The sequence below is a fragment of the Apodemus sylvaticus genome, chromosome 18 (assembly GCF_947179515.1).
Source record: "Apodemus sylvaticus chromosome 18, mApoSyl1.1, whole genome shotgun sequence".
Lineage (NCBI taxonomy): Eukaryota > Metazoa > Chordata > Mammalia > Rodentia > Muridae > Apodemus > Apodemus sylvaticus.
Genome location: NC_067489.1, coordinates 43366310 through 43388590, shown reverse-complemented (window position 1 = coordinate 43388590; position 22281 = coordinate 43366310). Strand labels below are relative to the sequence as shown.

At 40.2% G+C, this 22281-nt stretch overlaps 1 protein-coding gene and 1 long non-coding RNA gene across 5 annotated transcripts in view; one reads left to right on the top strand and one right to left on the bottom strand.

The window, feature by feature from the left end:
* Positions 1-45: 45 nt before the first annotated feature.
* The window catches only part of Ufsp2 (UFM1 specific peptidase 2), a 22929-nt gene continuing 693 nt past the window's right edge, over positions 46-22281 (bottom strand). Inside the window, exons 2-12 of one of the 2 annotated variants that reach the window (XM_052162043.1) lie at positions 19463-19549; positions 18284-18461; positions 18136-18202; positions 14715-14872; positions 14154-14346; positions 12897-13043; positions 5171-5335; positions 4852-4976; positions 2862-2938; positions 1224-1348; positions 46-205 (exon numbers count right to left, since the gene is read on the bottom strand). In XM_052162043.1, the coding sequence (XP_052018003.1) occupies positions 119-205; positions 1224-1348; positions 2862-2938; positions 4852-4976; positions 5171-5335; positions 12897-13043; positions 14154-14346; positions 14715-14872; positions 18136-18202; positions 18284-18461; positions 19463-19526 (1386 nt within the window). In that variant the 5' untranslated portion in view covers positions 19527-19549 and the 3' untranslated portion in view covers positions 46-118. The remainder of the gene's footprint in view (positions 206-1223; positions 1349-2861; positions 2939-4851; positions 4977-5170; positions 5336-12896; positions 13044-14153; positions 14347-14714; positions 14873-18135; positions 18203-18283; positions 18462-19462; positions 19550-22281) is intronic. The other variant, XM_052162044.1, reaches the window with a different exon arrangement.
* Positions 11570-12528, top strand: LOC127668431 (uncharacterized). Of its 3 annotated transcripts, none has more exons than XR_007974105.1 (3): positions 11570-11638; positions 11682-11853; positions 12198-12528. It is a non-coding gene; the product is annotated as an uncharacterized LOC127668431 (long non-coding RNA). The 3 variants fall into 3 exon arrangements; XR_007974106.1 differs by adding an exon at positions 11983-12025 and having other exon boundaries at positions 11572-11896; positions 12241-12528; XR_007974104.1 differs by adding an exon at positions 11983-12025 and having other exon boundaries at positions 11572-11896.

Below are 22281 nucleotides of genomic sequence, written 5' to 3'. Positions count from 1 at the left end.
TTCTGTGCATTCTCTACTACTTTTTAAATTAAATCACAGCTAATATTTAATTTAAAATTATGCTTTTATTAACACTAGAACAGCTCTTTTATATTTATAGTCTTGACTCCAAGATAATTTAAAGAGCATTTGGTCGTTGAGGAAGACATAAGTTATAGTATGCATCCTTGTTCCAAAAGTCTGGACTCTTCCATCCACACCAGCCCTAGATTTGGGAGAAAGGAGAACAAACCTATTACAACACAAGTCTCCATGACAGAAACTCTTAACATCAAGCTGTCAGCAGGACCTTGACATAAGACTCAGATACTGATGTAATTCAAGGATTTTCTAAGTAAAGAAAAATAGTTTTTCTATCCTGTGCTAGACAATCAATAGGTTGCTCCTGACTGGGAAAATTGCTTTATCTAAAGAAAACTCTTTATTTGTTTTGTGATTGTGGAGGCCTAAAGACAACTTGTAAGACTTGATTTCTGTCTACCATGTAGGCTCTAGGGGGTCAAAGTTAGATCATAAAGTTTGGCAGAATGTGTTTTTACCTGCTGAGCGACCTCACCAGCCTGTCATAAGAGAATTAGCTGGCTATAAATCAATTTATATTTATATCCCATGTAGTTGATATTATCAACAAGTTCTTCCAAATTTGCCTCATTTTCCAATCTTTAGAATTATGTTACATGTATGTAAGTGAGAAGCAGCCACATCTTCATAATGACTGGTGTTTATCTATTGATTAACTGATCCTAGAATTATTAAGGGTATATGTGCATTTGTCCATGAAATGCTGACCCTGATATCCAGGTGGTTGTGAGCCCCATGTAATGGACACTGAACTGAACTGGGAATTAGACCTTGTTCCTCTGCAAGAAGGCCAAGAGCTAGTAGCTCCCTAGTCATCTCCACAGTTCCTATTTCAAAAGTAAGAAAGTTTATTCTGCTCTCTTGTTTTAAGTCACTGATGAGACAATACAACTGCATGTGCTATAAATTCTGTAAAGGAAATGTGTCATGTTCTATTATGAAGTCTAGTAAATAGCAAAGCATTGATAAACATTTAGGCTTGTGGTTTCTGTTGTATTTCCCATCTTCTCTACAGAGAAACACGATTATTCAACAGACTTAGAACTGCGGCCGCTAGGTCACTGCCCTTGCCTTGCTTCTTAGCTAGCAGCAGTCTCCGCTCATTGCCTTGTGCCTTGCAGTTATGCGCCAGGGACAGTTACCTTTTCCAACATGACTTGCAGGTCTTCAGCCCCTGTATAATGTGGGTCTAGAATCAGGAATTTGATCTGCCCTGTAGTTTCATTCCATGCGACTCCTAGTATTGTGTGAGCCAATACTCCTCCCCCTAGAAAAAAGAAGTATGTGGGGCGTAAGTTAATTTCAACTGCATATTCAGCTCAGTAAATAGATTGTTTTCCTATGAATTGACAGCATTATACCAGACTGTTATATATTGTAAAAGACCATGATAGCATATAAACTTAAAAGAGAAGATTATACATTTAATGACTTACATATGGAAATATTTAAAAAATGGTATGGCTATATCTATAATCATAAAAAGTTTACATCCTGTTGCTATAACCATAAAATGTCTTAAAATCAGCTGGGAGAGGCCCACCAAGAGGCCAAGGTCCTCCCAGCGGGTAGGATGAGTGAAGCGCCTCCTCCTGCAGGCCCTCTGGCATGTGCCGGCCATGTCTAGCCCATCTCGGGGACTCCGCTGACATCCCCTCACCTCCACTTCTTACACACTGCAGCGGTGGATCTTAATGCTATTTTTCAGAGAGTCATCTATCTTTAGCTCAGTTAGTCAAATCTATTTTACAGTGAAAACCCAAAAAAGGTAAGTAGTCTGTTGTGAATAAAACCAGCCAAGTTAGCGGCAGGGCGGTGATTTATGATGCTTAGTGAAGCCGCTAGCACTCTTGACTCTTTAATTGTTCAAACACAGTTATTATTTTCTTAGCATTTTTTTTTTTTGGTTACTAATTCTTTTTTGCATCTTCTCTAACTTTTGGAAACTAAAATCCAAACAACAGTGTATAAGTTTACTTTAAAATGTTTAAATTTTTTTTAATTATTGGATATATTCTTCATTTACATTTCAAATGTTGTACCCCTTCCCGGTTTCCCCCCTCCCTGAAAACCCCACCCCATCCTCCCACCCCCTGTCTCTAAGAATATGCTCCTCCACCCAACCCACTCCCACGACCCCTACTCGACTTCCCCACACTGGTGTCTCTATTGAGCCTTCACAGGACCAAGGACCTCTCCTCCCACTGATGCCCGACAAGGCATTCCTCTGCCACTCGTTTGGTAGGAACCATGTGTACCCCTTGGATAATAGTTTAGTCCCTGGGAGCCCTGGGGCGTCTGGTTGGCCAACATCATCGTTCCCATGGGGCTGCAAACCCCCCAAGCTCCTCCAGTCTGCCCTCCAACTCCTCCAATGGGAACCCCTCGTTCAATCCAATGGTTTGCTGCTAGTATCTTGCCTCTGTAAGGCTCTGGCAGGGCCCCTCCAAAAGACAATCCTAACAGGCTCCTTTCGGTAGTTTAAAATGTTTAAACTTTTATTTTATATATATAGGTGTTTTGCCTGCATCTCTGTGCATGTTATGCACTTCCTGTAGAGACCAGAAGAGGCACTGGATTTCCTGGAACTGGATGACTGTGAGCCACCATGTAAGTGCTGGTAAACCCTGGTCTTCTGGAAGCCACCAGTGTTCTCAGCCACTGAGCCATCTCTCCAGATGATGCATAAAAGGACTCGTTTTTATGTAACACTAAAACATACAAATACATTTTACTTGTTGTCCACTCTGCCAAAGAACCCATCATGTCCAACACCTTACCAATCATTACTGGCGTGCCCACATTCTGGAAATGGTTGGCTAGTTCCCGTCCTTGAGAAGCCATTTCTGAACCTTGGCTAAATAAAAAGAAATCATCTTCCATCAGATAACTATTTTCAACATTCGGTCATGTGATGAGTTTGGGGAGGGGGCAAACATTCTTTTTGTTTGTGGATCTTGAAAAAACAAATGAAGTGGTAGGGGCCTGACTCATTGTAACTTAAAGCAACATAAACTCTAAAATTGTGAAGACTTCTAACTGGGGAAAAAAAACAAAAATAGTTTGGCTTTCTGCTTCTGGAGCTGCAGAAAGGTTCTGGATTTTTAACATGAGATAGAAACTGGTTACATTGTCATTTTTTAAAAGTCTATGTTTTTTCCTATCTTTAAATTAGGATCAATAATACCTGTCCCGTATATGTAGGCTAGAGGAGCTTTTAGGACTAATCTATTTTTCTTCAAAGTGTTTTCACACGCACTGTAGTCCATGGAGCAGTTGGGGATTCTAAGTACTTTCCACCATCTTCTGGGGAGGAAGGCGGGAGGAAAAGCACATGTATTCCTCAACGCCCCAAGTCCTAACAACGGTGGAACTGCAGCACATCCGCCTCTGCCCCTCCATGGAAGGTTAACTGGGAGCCAAGACATGATGTCTGAGTCAGACATCACATCTGAGTCTTAGGTTGCTATTTGTAAGATCAAATGAAAAATCGAAAGTAATTTCATATCATTATAAAGTAAAAAAATAAAAAATAAAAAGTAAGGTGACTTATTAGTGTAACTCTTGCCTTTGCAGAGGTGCCAGGTAGGTCACATCTGGCAAGCTCTTGACTGAGCGGCTAACACACAAATGCTTTAATGTACCAAACCATTCTTAATTTCTTAATCTGTGTATTTATTCTGTGAGTGTGTGTGCGAGCACTTGTGCTGTGGCACACATACAGAGGGCCTAGGGATGGGCTTGGGTCATCAGGCTTGCTGAAAAAGTCTTTAGCCTCATCTGTCCCAAACTTAAATTTCTAAAAATGGTTGTTCTTACTGATTCTTACAATTCCTATTATGAGATCAAACATATTTTAAATACTTAGACAACTGATACCGCTACTGTAGTTATTAATACAAGACAGTTTAAAGTTTTTAGTTATTAATACAAGACAGTTTAAAGTGTCTCAATAACACAGCTTAAAGTACGCCTATAGAAACAGGTCTTTAAATATTTAATTTATTTATTTAACAAAGTAGAAGAAAATTCACTCCTAGTTTTTTATGTTGTGTTCAGGAGTTGGATAAGGTGGGATCCCCAGGAACTTGGTTCCCCAGAATACCTGGGGAAGTGTCTGTTACAGCCAGGGGGAATCTCAAAGTCAGGAGCACCTGCCTCCTAAGCCAAGGAGCTTGTCTCTTGGGGGATTTTAGTGCTGACTGCAATAATGTTACATATAATTCATTTAGCAAAGTAAGTGTTTTATACTATATATGAGAAGATGGAGAATAATGTTTATGGTAATAAAATCAAAAGTTTCTTAAATGGTTAATAGAAAAACAAGGTATGGTCACATAAATTGACACGTGATAATTTATATTTTCTCTTATTTTGTTATTAGAATTGTAGAAAATGTAAATTGAATATATTTTTACATCTTGAATTATTCACATCTTAGCAAAAAAAAAGAAAAAGAAACACATGATGATCAGCAATCAACATTTGGTTTTCTCCTTATTAGACTTTTAGAAGATTTAAACATTAGTAAACCACATTTTATATCTAAAACTAATGTATACCCAAAGATAATATTTCTGTTTCTATACGTAGACTAAAATTAGCTCTAGAGAATATATGTATACAACACAGCTTGTTTTTAAAACAATGAGATTTATAAAGGAGATAACAAAGAAAAACAAAGGAGAAAATGCCATTTTTCTATTATTTTAATAAATATCATACACTGTTGTGTGTAAATGATGAAGGTGATTTACAAAGCTTCCTTACCTGACAAACAGTATTTTGGAAGTTACACCGATCAGTTGGTTTAGTACCATCTGTACTTCAATGGACCCAATCCATTGCCGTGATCCAACAAATGTTGCTGGCTTGTCGCCAGCATCGACTAGAGCCTTTATGTATCAAGAAGGAAAAAATCCATAGGTAAGACAGCTACTAAGGTTATGGCTAGGGCATTCTGATCACTAGTAAAATAACATTTTTTTTTCAAAATAAAAATAAATCTATGCCAGAGTAATAATTACTAATGACATTAAAAACCAATGGAATACACGACTGGTTATGATTTAAAATGGCAAGTGCTTACCTGCTGAATCTCCCTGTGTGTTGGAATGGACCTTTCTGTGTAGCCCTGATGTCTGAACCATGAGCAGATGGTCTGTAGGGACCTATAAGCACAGCCCCAGCCGTTGTCATCTATCCGGTCCTGCATATAGTGATGATAAGCATAGGTGCCCTGGACCACAGAAATCTAAAGAGAGAAGAAGTGTGGTAAAATGTTAGAGACACGGTGCACACCGTGTACAAACGCCCGAGTCGTGCTAACTGCTTTGAGAACTGGACTTTTACTTTTCACTGGTCAGTCGTTTGCAACCTGTGTGTTGCAACCCCTTAGGGGTTGCCTAAAACCATCGGAAAACACAGATATTTACATTACAATTCATAACAGTAGCAAAATCACAGTTAAGAAGTAACGACAAAAATAATTCAATGGTTGGGGGCATCACCACAACATGAGGTGTCATAGCATGAGCAAGGTTGAGGACCACGGCTTTAGACCCTTATGGAAATACCTTCACAGAACAGTGGCTTAGCATTATAATCTTGGCTTTTTCCTGTAAGTCCAGAGTCCTTACCAGTGGACCTACACAGAAATCAGCCGAGGACAATATGTGTTCTGGGATCAACAATGCCAGTTCCCACACGGCCCTTTTTATTAATTTAGTTTAGTTTAAAATATGCTCATGGTTATCTGATCATGAAGGCTTATGATCTTCTTGACTGGAAATAGCCTTTTCCCAATTAATTTTACAGCATGACCCCTGTCTTCATTTCAGTCTCTCTTCAAATACCACAAGCCTTCCATCGCAGTCTACTTAAAAATGGCACGCTCGTGTCTCCCCACCTCCCCTTTGTTGTGGCTACCAACTCTCTCCTGCCTTCGTGTATGCATGCATGTACGTATTTAAGTTTCAAAGTCATAGTTATTTCAAATATAACTAATTATATTTTTCAATGACACCACACCAGCATGTGGACCAGTAAGCCTATGTTATTCAAATATAAGCACGTTATTCAAATATTTCTAAGCCCCAGCTTCCAGGAAAGGCAGGACACACAGCTGATAGCCATGCTGCTGCTGAGAAGATGCTGCTGAGGGAAGGAAAGACTACAGGAATGCATAAGCAAACAGAGGCAGGCACTGCACGACAGACGGACACAGGAAGGATGGTTCTGAGGATTATAACCCTGCCACTGAAGTGTGTGTGTTACTAATGCTTAAAACAGTTGGGCTGTGGTGGCACATGCCTTTAATACCAGCACTTGGGAGGCAGATGCAGGCAGATTTCTGAGTTCAAGGCCAGCCTGGTCTACAGAGTGAGTTCCAGGACAGCCAGGGTTACACATAGAAACCCTGTCTTGAAAAACAAACAAACAAACAAACAAACAAACAAACCCCGAAAAAACCTAATGCTTAAAATAGGGACTTCCTCATAGTAAGTTCCTTAAAGTGAACGTTTTTATGACAAAACATTTTTAAATTTATTTTATTGATTCTTTGTGAATTTCACATCATGCACCTCAATCCCACTCATACCTGCCCGGCATCCTTGTAAAGATCCCCCACAAAAGGACAAAAAGTGGAAGCTGTAGTGTCTAACAGTGAATATCCTGTTGTCCACAGAGTCATGGGGGAAAGAAAGGGCACTCACAAGACAATTAGGCAATAAGCTGACAAAGGATAAACTAAAAATGTATAATTAGACCACCTCGGTAGGAAGAAAACTAGCTGCTCCCTACAGTATCTACATCCTAATCTCCAACATATGTGTTTTATCACAGCGGAACAAGAGGACTCAGCTCCTAGTGGTGCGGGCACAGCCAGCTAGCCAGTGCCTAACTCCGAGGAAATGAGGGATGGTCCCGCCCTCACGGTCCTGTGCAGGGGGATGGCCCTGGAATGCTTTCGTTCTATCAAGTGATATTAGTTTTGGACTTCCAGACACATTTCTACTGTCTGCAGCTACCCATCATCTGTCAGTCACAGCTGTCCATCACAGCTGTCAATCACAGCTCTCCGCCACAGCTTTCATAACAAATACAGGTTTTAGATGCTTGAGCAAACTTCTGCTTTAGAAATTCTAACAATGGTCATAAACTAGTAAGAAAAGGGAAAATTCAGGTATATGTTAGGACATTAAATAATTTTCTAAAAGTCTGAAGTATCATATGTAAATATAAAAATACTTAAATGTGAATAAAACAAAAATCTTTCAAATTAAAGTTACAGATATAACAAAAGTACTGTTCTATCTAAAATTTAAAACTCGACAACAGGAAATAAGAAAGATTAACAACAGGCTAAGTTCCAATTTCAGAAGTTAGAATAAACATATTAAATCAGAGAAACAAAGTAAACTTCAAAATTAGTGAGACAGAAAACCAAAGTTATAAAGGGGGGTCAATGAGGACAACTGTTAAAGAAAGGAAAAACTCACAAAGCAATAAAAAGAAAATATAATTATATCAGGAATCAAAACCTAGGTAAATATGACCCAGGAAAGCAAAATCATCTCATAAACACTAACAAAACTGAATGCTATTAAGAATATTCCCAAAGGGGCTGGAGAGATGGCTCAGCAGGCAAGAATGCACACCACTCCTGCAGAGGGCCTGGGCTCGGTTCCCAGCACCCACATCAGGCAGCTCACAATCTGAGAGGGATCCAGCACCTCTGGCTTCCACAGCCACCTTCACACATGTGCATATGTGCATATGCACACACACACACACACACACACACACACACACAAAATCTCTTAAAGAAAAAATACAATGTGTGACACTTCATGCCATTCTGGAGTGGATTCTGGATTTACATGCATCATGTACAAATCCAAGACTTGCTACTCACCTGTGTTGTCATTGTCTAGAGCATTTAGTAATACCCTTTGTCTTGTTATCTATACTATAGAATCTATGACTTGGCGATCAGGCAACAAACATTAAGCCCTATGGAAAGTATCTTGCAAATATTAATTCATTTACTATTTTCTCAAGATCAACAAGGTAAACACAGTTTTTATTATCTGTATTTTATACTTATTTGGGATATGTTAAAAATTGCATGGTAACACACAGCTTTCAGGAGTCAGATAATATGCTTGCCATGAACTTGAGACCAGCCAGAGCTATAGTATGAGACTCTCTTTCAATACTACCATCACTACTACTAAAAAAATCACATAAAGTCATTCCTGAAACATAAAAAGTTCTGTCCTCTCAAAATATTGAGAAATAAATATTTTTGTCAAAAAAAATCTCTTAAAGAATTTTCTCACAAACAAAATGCTAAGTCCAGGTTGTTTTTCAAATGATCAAGAAAACAACATACCAACCATATATAAACTCTAGAAATTGAAAAGATGGAACATTCCCTAACTCATTTAGGCTGTAGATCACTGATACATTTTTTTTTTTTAATTAAGAGAAAATTATACCCAGCACTTGGGAGGCAGAGGCAGGCGGCAGATTTCTGAGTTCGAGGCCAGCCTGGTCTACAAAGTGTGTTCCAGGACAGCCAGGGCTACACAGAGAAACCCTGTCTTATAAAAACCAAAGAGAGAGAGAGAGAGAGAGAGAGAGAGAGAGAGAGAGAGAGAAAGAAAGAGAGAGAGAGAATTATAAGGAAATATCAGTTATAAATAGAGATGAAAAGAGTCTTCATAAAATATCAGATTGAATCCAGCCGTAAATAAGAATGTCAATGATTTTGGTAAACTGGATTATATGACAATATGACGATTATATGCAAATCCACTGTTGCTAGGAGATCAGATTACGTGTTTAGGGGAACATGAAGTTTATAGCTTCCTCTGAAATGGTTTGGGGGAAGAAAGAAAGAGTCAAAATGAAAAAAAATGTTTTCAATTGTTCACATACATATGCACCAGACACACTAATGGGAATGTTCATAAAAGACTGCCTAAAATCACAAAAAATATCTGGAAAAATTATTCAAATGTTTATCACACAGGAATCAAGCTAACTAAGCAGAGTGGTAGTGGCTGGCCTGATGCTGCTTGTATTCTAATGCTCACACTGGCTCCATCACTCAAGAGATGCCAGGTGAACCTCCTCCCCGGTTTAACTGGTCAAGGAAAGGCCAGAGTCTGGGGTTGGGCGGTGGAGGGGAAGGCGGGACTGGAGGCTTGAGAGGGAGGCAGGTATGGAGGGAGAGAGAGGAGGTGGAGAGAGGAGAAAGATACCACGGGCTGGGATCAAGAACACATGGCCACGAGGGCTGGCCAACTGGATTAAGATCAGCCCTGATGAAACGCAGTAAGTAATAACTCAGGGTTATCAACAGGAAATAGATTGTAATAGCAGAGAGGGTAGATATCTGCCCAGCATTAGTGCTAATAAAGGCTTATAAACATGAAGGCCACGTGTGTCTTTTATTCCAGACCTGAATGACCAAAGGTGGGGTAGAAGCCCTGGATTGAGATGAAATATTTTCTATAAACAAGAATGAGACAGAATAAATTTTAGATACAGAATGTTGAGTGAAAAAGCAAGTTTCAGAACACTATACATACAACGGTAGATTTTTACCTAGGTAAATATGACCCAGGAAAGCAAAATCATCTCATAAACACTAACAAAACTGAATGCTATTAAGAATATTCCCAAAGGGGCTGGAGAGATGGCTCAGCAGGCAAGAATGCACAGCACACCTCAAAATGAAACAAATATTGCTAAAGTGATGTATACCTTATATAAACACATACACATGAAGCTCTTAAAAGTAGGAGAGAGAAGGAAGAATGTGTCTCTGTGCAATGGCCCTTTAGTAGACTTAGAAATCTGTCCCAGGACTCAGTGGAGTATAAAACCTTGGATACTTAGGCTCTTTATGAAAAATGGCATAGCATATTTTAATAACCCATGCATATCCTCCCTTGTATTTTAAACAACTCTAGATCACCTATCACAGATAAAAACAATGAAAATACTATATAAATGACCACTGTATTTTCTAGGAAATAAAGGCAAGGCAAGAATCTATGTATTCAGTGCAGACTTTTTTTTCTTCAAATAATTTTGAACTAGGTTTGGCTGAATGCACAGATGTATAACAGTCATATATGGAGGCTGTGTACGTTATTTACCTGAGATTATCTTGAGGAGGTAGTGAGTAGACACAGAAGCATAGACATCAGTAATGTTCTGTTTTTTAACTAAATAGAAACTCATAGCTTCTCATTTGCTATGCTGTGAAAAGCGGTGTGTTTATCCATCAATGTGTGGATATGCGTGTGTTCGATATATACAGGCCGGGCCTGTTTTATTGCCAAAAATCAATCAGCATGCACCTAGCACTTTACAATCTCCAGGCATTTTTAAAGGAACCATTAAGAATTTAAAATAAACAACAGGATGCCATACCATGGAGGAGTTCTAAAACTAGTTTGAGAGAAAAATACTTAAGTCAGGAACTTGTAGAGATCTACTTAGAGTTTTGCTGACATTATAAACTCCACTTCCTAACCCATGACTCTGTGACAGAGCAAGATTTTAACAATAGTTTGCTGAGATTTCCTTGTCTTCTCAAAGTCAGTGAAGTCAATTAACACCTCTAATGCTGATTCACAAATATACATACAATGGCGGGCATCTCTTTGATTCATTTCCTTGCAAAGCTCCCAGACCCTCACCGGGTACTGAGAGAATGGCAAATCACAATTTCTTTGGAATGTCAATTGAGACGTGCACAGTAAACTCAGCAGTCGGAGCAGAGGATCAAGTTGCAAAGGATGCAAGCAGAACAGGTCAAAGATGCAGAGGAAGTGGTTCTACACAACTGAAACAATGCAGATACAGAAGGCAGAAGCTGACAGGAGAGACAGGGCAGCCAGGAGCTGACACCGAGAAAACAGCTGCATGCCAGCCAGGAGCCTGCCAGGCCTCTGGAGAGCCTGTACCAGCTCCAGTCACTGTGCTGCTGTTTCTACGAGGCCTTGCTGTTCCTGTGCTCCCTCTCTTGGAAGACACTGAGATTCTCTTTAGTGGCCTTCATGTATCCTTAATTTAATGTCTGTCCTCACCCTGTGCCAATCCAGCTATCTAAGCTACTTTTACAGTCTATCTTTGTAACCAGATACATGCTGTATAGTATAGGAGGTCAAGCAACTTCGCCTTGTCCATACTGTGGTTTGGGAAGACCTTAATTAGCATGATCTGTCAGCTGCAGAATGAGAAGAAAGGAACAAACCTTTAGAGGAATCAGAGGATGTTATGTTAGTAAGAGATGTGTAGCAAATAGTCTCTATTCATAAACCTTTTATATCATTAATTACTGCTATCTTGTCTGAGGCAGGGTCTCCCTGGCTAGCCTGGAACTTGCTAAGATTAAAGCCATGTATGCTACCACTCGACTAATGTGTGTGTGTGTGTGTGTGTGTGTGTGTGTGTGCTGGAGCTGGACACCAGCCTAAGATCTCCTAGAGCTGCAGTAGCCAACTGTTATGAGTTGCTTGACGTGGGTACGCAGGTGCTGCACACTGAACTCTGAGTTGCTTGACGTGGGTACGCAGGTGCTGCACACTGAACTATGAGTTGCTTGACGTGGGTACGCAGGTGCTGCACACTGAACTATGAGTTGTTTGACGTGGGTACGCAGGTGCTGCACACTGAACTATGAGTTGTTTGACGTGGGTACGCAGGTGCTGCACACTGAACTATGAGTTGTTTGACGTGGGTACGCAGGTGCTGCACACTGAACTATGAGTTGCTTGACGTGGGTACGCAGGTGCTGCACACTGAACTATGAGTTGTTTGACATGGGTACGCAGGTGCTGCACACTGAACTATGAGTTGCTTGACATGGGTACGCAGGTGCTGCACACTGAACTATGAGTTGCTTGACGTGGGTACGCAGGTGCTGCACACTGAACTATGAGTTGTTTGACATGGGTACGCAGGTGCTGCACACTGAACTATGAGTTGTTTGACATGGGTACGCAGGTGCTGCACACTGAACTATGAGTTGCTTGACATGGGTACGCAGGTGCTGCACACTGAACTATGAGTTGCTTGACATGGGTACGCAGGTGCTGCACACTGAACTATGAGTTGTTTGACGTGGGTACGCAGGTGCTGCACACTGAACTATGAGTTGTTTGACGTGGGTACGCAGGTGCTGCACACTGAACTATGAGTTGTTTGACGTGGGTACGCAGGTGCTGCACACTGAACTATGAGTTGTTTGACGTGGGTACGCAGGTGCTGCACACTGAACTATGAGTTGCTTGACGTGGGTACGCAGGTGCTGCACACTGAACTATGAGTTGCTTGACGTGGGTACGCAGGTGCTGCACACTGAACTATGAGTTGTTTGACGTGGGTACGCAGGTGCTGCACACTGAACTCATGTCCTATGGAAGAGCAGCAACACTTTTAACTACTAAGCCATCTCTCACCCACTAATTGCAGCTATCTTAAATGAGGTCTTTTTCTTTTATTTTTTTGCTTTGTTTTTTACAGGACTTCTCCAGGAACTGGCTATGTAGACCAGGCTGACCTCGAACTCAGAGATCCACCTGCCTCTGCCTCCCAAATGCTGGATTTAAAGGTATACACCACCACCCCTGGCTCCTTAAATGAGCTCTTAAAGGCTTAAAAAAGACAAGTGATAATTTTTTAGGGATGACATACAATATGAATTAATTCTCAAAAATGTATCTTGTGGAACCAATCCAAAACAATGAATCACATCGATTAATCAACTCATGAAAACTAGTTAGACTCACCATACTACCCTCTATGTTAGGTGGACTCAGATAAGTATGTGGGTTTCTGATATAGCCATCTTTATATAGTTCATCTGGAAAGTGATAAGCATTAATCCTTTTGAAATAAGGTCTGTCATGAGGCAGATCGAAGAGATCATGTAACTCCTAAATAAAATCAGAATCAATAGACAAAGACGACAATTTTAGATTTTTAGTTAATATAGTCAAACTTGAGAATTTTAAGTGGAAAAATATATTGGGTATAAGTTTTAAAAACATGACTTAATTCATTAAAGTCAATGGATAAATAAACTGAGACCAAGTTATAATCCACTGGTAGGAACCAGAAGGGAAGATAGAAATGTGAAGTTACTTGCTAGAATTGGGATTTTTGTAAATCAGAAATTATAATTCAAAATGATATATCAAAGGAGTTTGGAAAACCATGTTTATGATACTTTAGGCACCTAAGGTGAAGTTATTAAATACAGAGAAGTTAGTGATTGACAAACCACCAGGATGCCATGAATGGAAACACTGATCAATGTCTATAATGTGCCATTTTCTCAACAGCATAAAACATACAATACTTATTCTACAATGTCTGGGCAATCTCCAACATACTCTCATGGTTCTGACAGGTTAGTTTATGCAGTATCTGAAAAATCAATTTATCTCCAGCTTTTGGAACAGTAGAGAGGGTTCCTGTTATTAATTCTTAGGAGCAGAGTTTAGGACATAATTTAATGAGTGCCAGGCAAAGTCACTGGTCCAAAAGTTAGATTCTAAAAACCAGTCCTTCTGTTGCTAAGTCTCATTTCTTTAAATGCTGGACAGGTCTCTCTAAAGTTTCTCTACTGAAACTTAAATAAGCTCATTTGTGGCATTACCATATACAATCACAATCGGCATGGACTCCCCCTTCCCCTGGGCTGCTGTAGTCTTTCTCACAATATGGGAGGAACAGAGGGAAAAGGAAGGGAATGTCTTAACATCCATTGGCTACTCTAGGCTTGTAAGCATCTTTTCATGTCTACTTTTCACTATAGAAAATGATAAAATTTCATAATTATATGAGTCACCCTGAGCAGCTGAAATTAAGGTGTTACATGCTATACTAAACTAGCATGCTTGCATTACAAAAACAATTCATGAAAGAAATTAGTGCATTTCTATACTTTTAAGTTAAACCACAAAATTTACATTTATTGCAAATTATAATTAAGCACAAAATGAAGGAAACTCTTTTTTCTAATAATAACGATCTGCGTTTACCTTTCGATAGGCTTGTAGCTGATCATCTGGGATTCCCGATGGATATAAAACTGTAACAAGATTCTTTTTCCCTGGCAATAGAAAGTGCAGTGGCTCGGGAACCACAATAGATGTTCCTTTCATATATCTCAAGATGCATTTTTCCACATCAACTAGTTGATTGAGAATTGCATCCACTAGAAGTTTGCGCACTCTGTAGGAGAAGACATTTAAGTGAATTAACGAAAGGTATAGCAGCTAAAATGATGCTTAGCTGATATGCCCTGAGTGGAGTAAACACTTTTACTCATGAGGCTTGTCAAGCAAAGTCTATATTATGCAAAGTCAAAGTAACTGTGTTTGCTCTGGGTGGGTAAAGGGAAGCCTTCTTGGTTTCAGCATGCGATCCCACTTCTTCCAAATAAATATTTCTCAATGACTCTTAGGTTGATAACAAGAACTATATCACAACAAAAAACAGCTTATATTTTGTATATGATTCTTAAAAAAAACTGAGTTATGACTACTTTATAGAAAGGTCCGCATTTAAATGTGGCAATAATACTATAAAAAAATACCTACTTTCCCCACGTTTCTTCTGGAGCAACAGATACAACCGCATCAATTGGCAAGCTCATATTAATGTAGTGGTGTTCTTCATTTTCCCTTTCAATGATGGGGGTTACAGCTCCCAGAGGGGTCGATATTTCCAGCATGAGATCTATATTTACTATTTGTTGCTATACAGACAGATAGTAAGAGTCAACTTGTGGAATATTAAAGACTGAATATAAAGGGTGGAGTTTTAAAGGATATATAAAGTTAGTAATTATAAGAAATCCCTTTCTGCTTCAAAGTAATCTGCATGAATCTAGAGTAACTGCTAAGTAAAGATGGAGTCAGATTGTCCATGTGTTTATTAGCATAGAGCTATGTGCACAGCTCACTGGGTTAGTATGCTATTTTTCCCTTCTTTGCCCAGACCTAAAGAAAAACAAAACCAAACAAAAACTACAAATAAAATTGTTCAGCAGGTGGATTTTTAAGTTTGAGGCCAGCCTGATCAATTTATCAAGTTCCAAGCCAACCAGAGTTGTATGGTGAGTCCCTGTCTCAAAACAACAAGCCCATCAAGCAAAAAGCACCACACCAAAATACTTACACTCTTGGTATAGGAACATTTTGAAATTATATTCTGTGTACTGAACAAATTAGCAGACTAGCAGAACTAATATGGCTTCTCACCCAGATTAGTTATGAACTTTGTGAAGCTGAAGTGAAACTGGATGTAGAAATAAAATTATGCAGGTAAGCATGTATATATATATATATATATATATATATATATATATATATATATATGCCTGTATGTATATATAAACATATATATGTTTATATTCTCCAAAGAGAATGGCTGACCAAACTGGAACTGGGAAAGACACATCTGGGATAATTTATGGACGAAAGTACAGAGCACCTAAAAGACAATTTCAAAAGCATACCGGAATCATCTTGAAGAAGCTTGTATTAACCAATTCTTGGGAAACGTGGATGTCAGAGCAGCTAACAATGCGGGCTAGAGAGAGACTGCTCAGCCCTGCTTAAGGTTAAGGTCAACTGCTGCTGTTGCAGAGGACTGGAGTTCAGTTTCCAGAACTCACACTGGGTAGTTTACTGTCACCTGTAACTCCATCTCCAGAGAGATCAGATGCCTCATGTCTCCAAGGACACCTGGACTCACACACACAAAGCTACACACACATATACACACACACACATACACACAATTAAAAAAAATAAAACAAAGTCTTTAAAAAAAAAACCCAAAATAATTAATGACAGCATCAGATTGAAATCTACTCCATAAGTCTCCACCTTCCATCTCTACCTAAGAAAGGAAGTAGATATACAATACACTAAAAAGAAAAGAGGAAAGCTTGTTTGTGCACAGAAATGTCAGACTTAGAGAAATCTCTGTCTCTCAATCCTTAGATTAATATTGCCATCAGTGGTCCCGTGTTTGGTGGCTTCCTTGAGCTGTGGGAAGTACACCTGGAACTCGGTTCTAACCACAGAAGGTTAGGGTTAGGGGAAGGTGGGTAAAATGTGATGAGGTGTGCCTGCGGGCTCATACTATCTTTCCCTGTGGTATTAGACATAACAGAAAGCACAGTGTTTTTTACAGTGTATAAAAATGGCAAGTACCACAAGCAGCTGATAAAAATGCCAGCCTCACCAACGTAGAGCACATCGGAAGCACTGCGTGGTTAATATGATATGCTAGGACATAACATAACTCTATAATATGCCAGCTAACGATAATCGGACCTAAGCAGAAGCAAGCACAAAATGAAGCCACATTGGAGAGCACACTACAGTCTACACTGCCGCGCACTCCTTGGCTGCGGAGAGCCCTGGGCTAACTGTATCTGAGGCTAATTCCGTTCTCCTGTGAGGGACGGGCTGGGACCGAGGACTGAGTGAGCACTCAGGTGAGTTCCTGTAAACCTGCTTCCAACTTAATTTATAAATAAAGGCCAGAGCCGGTGATTGGGCAGGAAGAGAAGGAGGTTTGGGGTGAGAAGGAGAGAAAGGGGATTTTGGAGAAGAAGAGAGGAGAAGCAGAAGGTTTTGGGAGAGGGAGAGAAGCAGAAGCACCTGGCTTGGAGACACTACAAGTTATAAAGGGCCTCATAGATGGGAAAGATGGTCGTGTAGTGGGAAATCTGCCCAGTCTAGGTAAATAGCTTGTATTCAGATTTTTTGAGTTGTGTTTTCCTTGCCAGGGCATGACTGGGTTGGAGATTTACCATAACACTCTTCAAAGGGTAAACTCCTTTTAATAACTGAAACCATTATCTCTAAGCCATGTTTTTATTTTTGTACATGTGTGTAAAACTCAGCTTATCAGTATATCTCAGCGGCGTCTTCAACAGAAGCCAAACTGAACTCATCTTCCTCAACACGTAGGCCGATCTTTGCTGCCAACTGGATACAGACAGAAACAGGAAACCCGACTGGAGGGTTGCCTCCATTAGACTGGCTTTCGGGTATTTTCTTCACTGACAGTTGATGTTGGAGGGCCCAGGCCACTGTGGGTAACCCTCCCTGGGCGGGTGGTTCTGGGTAGTATGAGAAAGCTGACTGAGCAGGAGCCAGGAGCAAGCCGGTAAGCAGCTGTCTTCCCTACCTCCCCTTTCCATTTCTACTCAGCCTTCCCTCAGTGAAAGTCTGTGATGGAGACCTGTAAACCCAATAACCTCCAACCCCAAGTGGCCATGGGGTTTTACTTTTGGTCAGGGGGTTTATTAAAGAAACAGAGAGCAAACGCAACACCCACCTCCCATGTCTACTCAAGGAAGGAACTAGTTATGCCATATCCAGTTAGGTCCAGTACCTCCCACTGTGCTTCCTAAAGGTGTCTACGGTAGTGCTCACTGCAGACTGAGAATCTACCATCACCTGGGAGATGCTCTGGGAATGCTTGGGGTGATCTGGAAAGGTTCACTGAGACAGCGCCATTCCCCGACCTGGCCCGGACCGTGTCCATAAAGGGACCCAAGCAGCAGAGATGCATTCTAACCAGCTGCATCTCGTTCCTGCTGCCTTGACTTACCCCCCACCCCCACCCCACCAGCTAAATAAACTCTCTTAAGTTAGTTTGGTCAGAGTACTTTATCACATTCCTGAGAAAAGAAGTCTTACCACTTTCATATTTATATTTAGTGGGTTAGTTACTGCCTCCTGTCCAGCCTAGAAAAACACTGCAGTGGTAATGACAAAACTATGTTTTGCTTTCGCAGGAGCAAAGTAAAATAAAACTGTCAAAACTATACATTGCAACCAAAAAAGCTTAGAAATATAAAACAACCATGTAACATTTCTAGGCCTCAATATTCTCGGAGGGCAGGACTAAGTATCAGCCACATCTCACTTAGCTCCAAATTCAAGAATTTAATCTTTTTTTTTTTTTTTATCAGCAGTAAAAACAAAATTTGCTTACCGTGTCAGTTAACTTTTTGTCTTTCCTTTTAATGAATTTTCGCCTTGTATCCTCTTCTTGATCAAATCTAAAATTTTGATATACAGAGACATTTACAAGTACGATATGATACTTGGAGAGTATTCCCAGAAACTCTTTGAACACTCACTGAATGAAGTGCACTACGTTCTTACAGGCAGAGCTGTCCGTCAGCTCCCCCGTGTTCGTGTCACTGTTCGGCCATAGGTACACGGAGCTGTTGCAAATTCTGAACACAAGGGCATCTGAAGAGAGCTTGGCAGTCAGGTCACTCAACACCTGTCTCAGTGCGTTCTTGATAAACATTTCTAGATGTGCAGTACAGAAGTTAGAAAGACAGTGAACTTCCAACACGAAGGTTTTTATACATGAGACAAAAGTAGAAGACAGGACACATGACTCTCAGACACCCTCCCTATTTTTCAACCACTGTCACAATTTTAGCCTCTCTATCTTTTGGGTTATGAGACCATAAATTCCACACAATGGCTTTTAGTAAATTTCTATAAAAAATTTACATCCACTACTTTTTTCTAATAGTCATTATAAAACTTTCATTGCCTCCAAAAGAAGCCCCCGCCCTTCTCTGCAGTCCTCCCGTCCCTTTGCCTCTCACTCCATACCTTCCAACATCTGTGGCTCAAAACATCACAGACATCCTTTTCAAAACTGACATCATCTATCCTCAGGGAGGGAGTTAGCTGCTGCCCTTCTGACCTCATGTTTCCTATCTCCTGTTCTGCTATACTCCCTTATGTTTCAGATTCAACAAAGTGTTTATTGAAAATCTGAACCCGATGGTGCAGCAGTGTCTCAAGAGTACCACACGTCAGCCCTGACTTCCCGCACTCCTCCCTGGACACCCTTCATCTCGGGGCTTGCCATCAGCCTCAGCCAAAAGCTAGAAGACATCCTGGAATTTGCTTCATTCAAATCATGCTGATTTTTTATTTCCCTCTGAATTCCTTCTAACATTCCAATAGACTATAGTATTTAAAGTAGTTTCATGTCAGAACACGGGTAACACACAATTACAACTCTGCAACATAGAGTTTCAAGAACTGTATTTACATTGCGTGACAATTTTCTTCAAGACAGCCCTAAAGGTTCAAAAGGAAGGTTACATCTTCTAATTTACACAGAGGTGCCCTGTGGGCTGCTAAGGGAATTAGAATATAATTCAATTGAATCCCATTTAATTTGATTTTATTTTTCTTATCTCAGTAACTCATTTTTCTTGGAAAAATGGAAAGATTCTTAATATAGATCACTATAAATTCTATGATAAAAGTTGATTTGGAAGACATACCTTTAGGTGGTGCTAGCTGAAAAGCCAGATCGAAGCCACCTCTTATTCTGAAGAGTATATCCATAGATCATAGTTTTAGGAAACCACCTAGAACAAAGAAAACCACAATTCCCTTGAAATGCAAAACAAACTCATCTTCATATGAGTTAGAATATACCTCAGTCAGGATATGGCATTAAACTAGATTCTTCTACTTATTTCATGAGTTAATTCCTTATGTATGAATACACAGCAATGCCTGTAGATTCTTTTAAAACAAGTTTTCAAACCTTAATCTCATACTGAAATCATCTAGGGACACTTAGGAGGCCAATGCCTCCTAATTCTGGGACTGCATAAGGCTGCCTAGGCACAAGAATATGTAAAAGCCTTCCCTGCTTCCTTTCATGGTGATTACAGTGAAAGAGGTTCAGAATCAATGCATTTAGCAACAACATGAAACATTGGTGGTAAAAAAAAAAACTAGTTTCGAACATGACATGAGAGGGCTGGAGAGATAGCTCAGCGATTAAGAGCAATGACTGCTCTCCCAGAGGTCCTGAGTTCAACTCACAGCATCCACATGATGGCTCAAGATCATCTGTAATGGGATCTGATGCCCTCTTCTGGTGTGTCTGAAGACAGCAACAGTGCACTCATATACATAAGATAAACAAATAATTCTTTAAAAAAAAATGTCAAGAACACTGAGCCTAATGTGCTGAGAGACTGTGGCTAAGCCAACGGGAGGAAAGGAACTACTGATGGTGATACGCTGGAAGAACTCATCATCGGAAAGGTCCAATGGTGATTTCACATTTAGAAAATACACCATTAGATACAGGGATGTGGGCCTAATGGTAGCAATGAGAAAAGCACAGAGCTAGAGAGTGTGCGAGACACAATTTACTTGGCTTAGACAACGGTCGCCACTGACAGAGAAAAAAGCATCTGCAAAATGGAAGCAACTAGCAGTTCTAAACTTGGATCCATATGTTGAGTTTCAGGTAGCAAATGAATATATAACAAAAGACCTGTATTATAGTGTGTGTGCATATGTGTGTGTATGTATGGGGGGCATGGGTTGTCTTCAGGAAAGTTCTCAAAGATTTTATCCAGTTCTTAAAATATGTCTTGAACATTGAAGAACTTGTGGTTCTTTGAATGAGAATGAACCCCAGAGGCTCAGGACGAAATTCTTGGGCCTAAGCTGATGGAACTGTTTGGGAAGGATCAGGAGGCGTGTGGTGGAGGCTGGCTTTGGGGCTTCAGACACCGCCCACCGCCATCCTACTATGCTCTCAGCCTCCTGCTTGTGGATCAGGATGTGAGCTCTCATTTGCTGCTCCAAGGCTTCACCATGACACACCTCTGCTTCACCGCCACAGGCACTAACTCTGGAACCATAAGTCATGTGCATGGTGTCTTATTACAGCAACCCAAAAGACACTAACACAGAGGAACCCTGTGATGGTTTCTATACACTTGGCTCCGGGGCATGGCACCATTATGAGGTGTGGCCTTGTTGGAGTAGGTGTGTCACTGTGGGCGTGGGTTTTAAGACCCTCATCCTAGCTGCATGGGGGCCAATATTCTGCTAGTTGCCTTCAGATGAAGATGTAGAACTCTCAGCTCCTCCTGCACCAAGCCTGCCTTGATGCTGCCATGCTCCCACCTTGATGATAATGGACTGAACCTCTGAACCTGTAAGCCAGCCCCGATTAAATGCTGTCCTTATAAGAGTTGCCTCGGTCATGATGTCTGTTCACAGCAATGAAACCCTAACTATGACAAACCCTATTCTGAAACAAATGAGCAAGTACTGATATCTACTGCATTACATGACTGAATATCGGGCATATATTACCTTTGATTGAAAGGTAATATATCGGGCATATATTACCTTTGACTGTCAGAACATTATAAAGTAGGTACCATTGCAGTTTTTTATTTTGTAAATTTCTTGTCACATCTCTGCAAGAGTGACAGCTTTTATTTATTATATGCACTGTAACCTATTCAAAGATTACACCACATGTCCTAATTTCACTCCACGAAATTCATTCTAAGCAAACAATAAAAAGTTTAACACATAATGCATCTGTTTATTTTCCTGTTGCTTATCATAAAAAAACCAAACCACTCAAAACTGGAAAATACTGTGAGACTTACCAGCAAGAAATTTGATAAATTGAGAATAATACTACTATTTGAGTAAGAAAATTAGTTACATAAATTGAAGATTGAAAAGATAAGCAAGAGTAAGTTTTCGCTCAGGTACTTATTGTATGATTTCTGGTTAACGCAATCACTCGTGCCTATTCTCTTCTGTAAATTTGGAGGGTACTTTCCAGGGTTGTTATGACAATCCCTTAAGCAATCATTTGTGGAAGTGCCAGGGTCTCTTTAGGTTTTCAAATCAAGATCCTCTATGAAGATGCAATATTTAATCTGATATCCGAAGGGCAAGCCCTTAATATTTCCAAAGGAAAGAGGTATTCTTATGTCTGTATGCCCATTCCAAGCGTAGTAACCAACTGCTACAGGTCTGTTTTAAAAGAACATATAGGAAGGCTGATGCGGTGGTATATGACTGTAATCTCAACACTTGGGAGGTGGAGGCAGGAGGATCTGGACTTCAAAGTCATTCCTGACTGCATAGCCAGTTCAAGGGCAGCCTGGGTTTGTGAGTCTCTGTCCTAAAGCCAAAGTAAAAGATCACTTAGACTATGACCCAACTGGATGATAGCAAGGACAAAGGTCAAGGATGCTAAAGAGGCTGTTAATACAGTAGTTAATAAAGTAGAAGCCAGATTTGATTATTGGCTGTATGTTCTTGA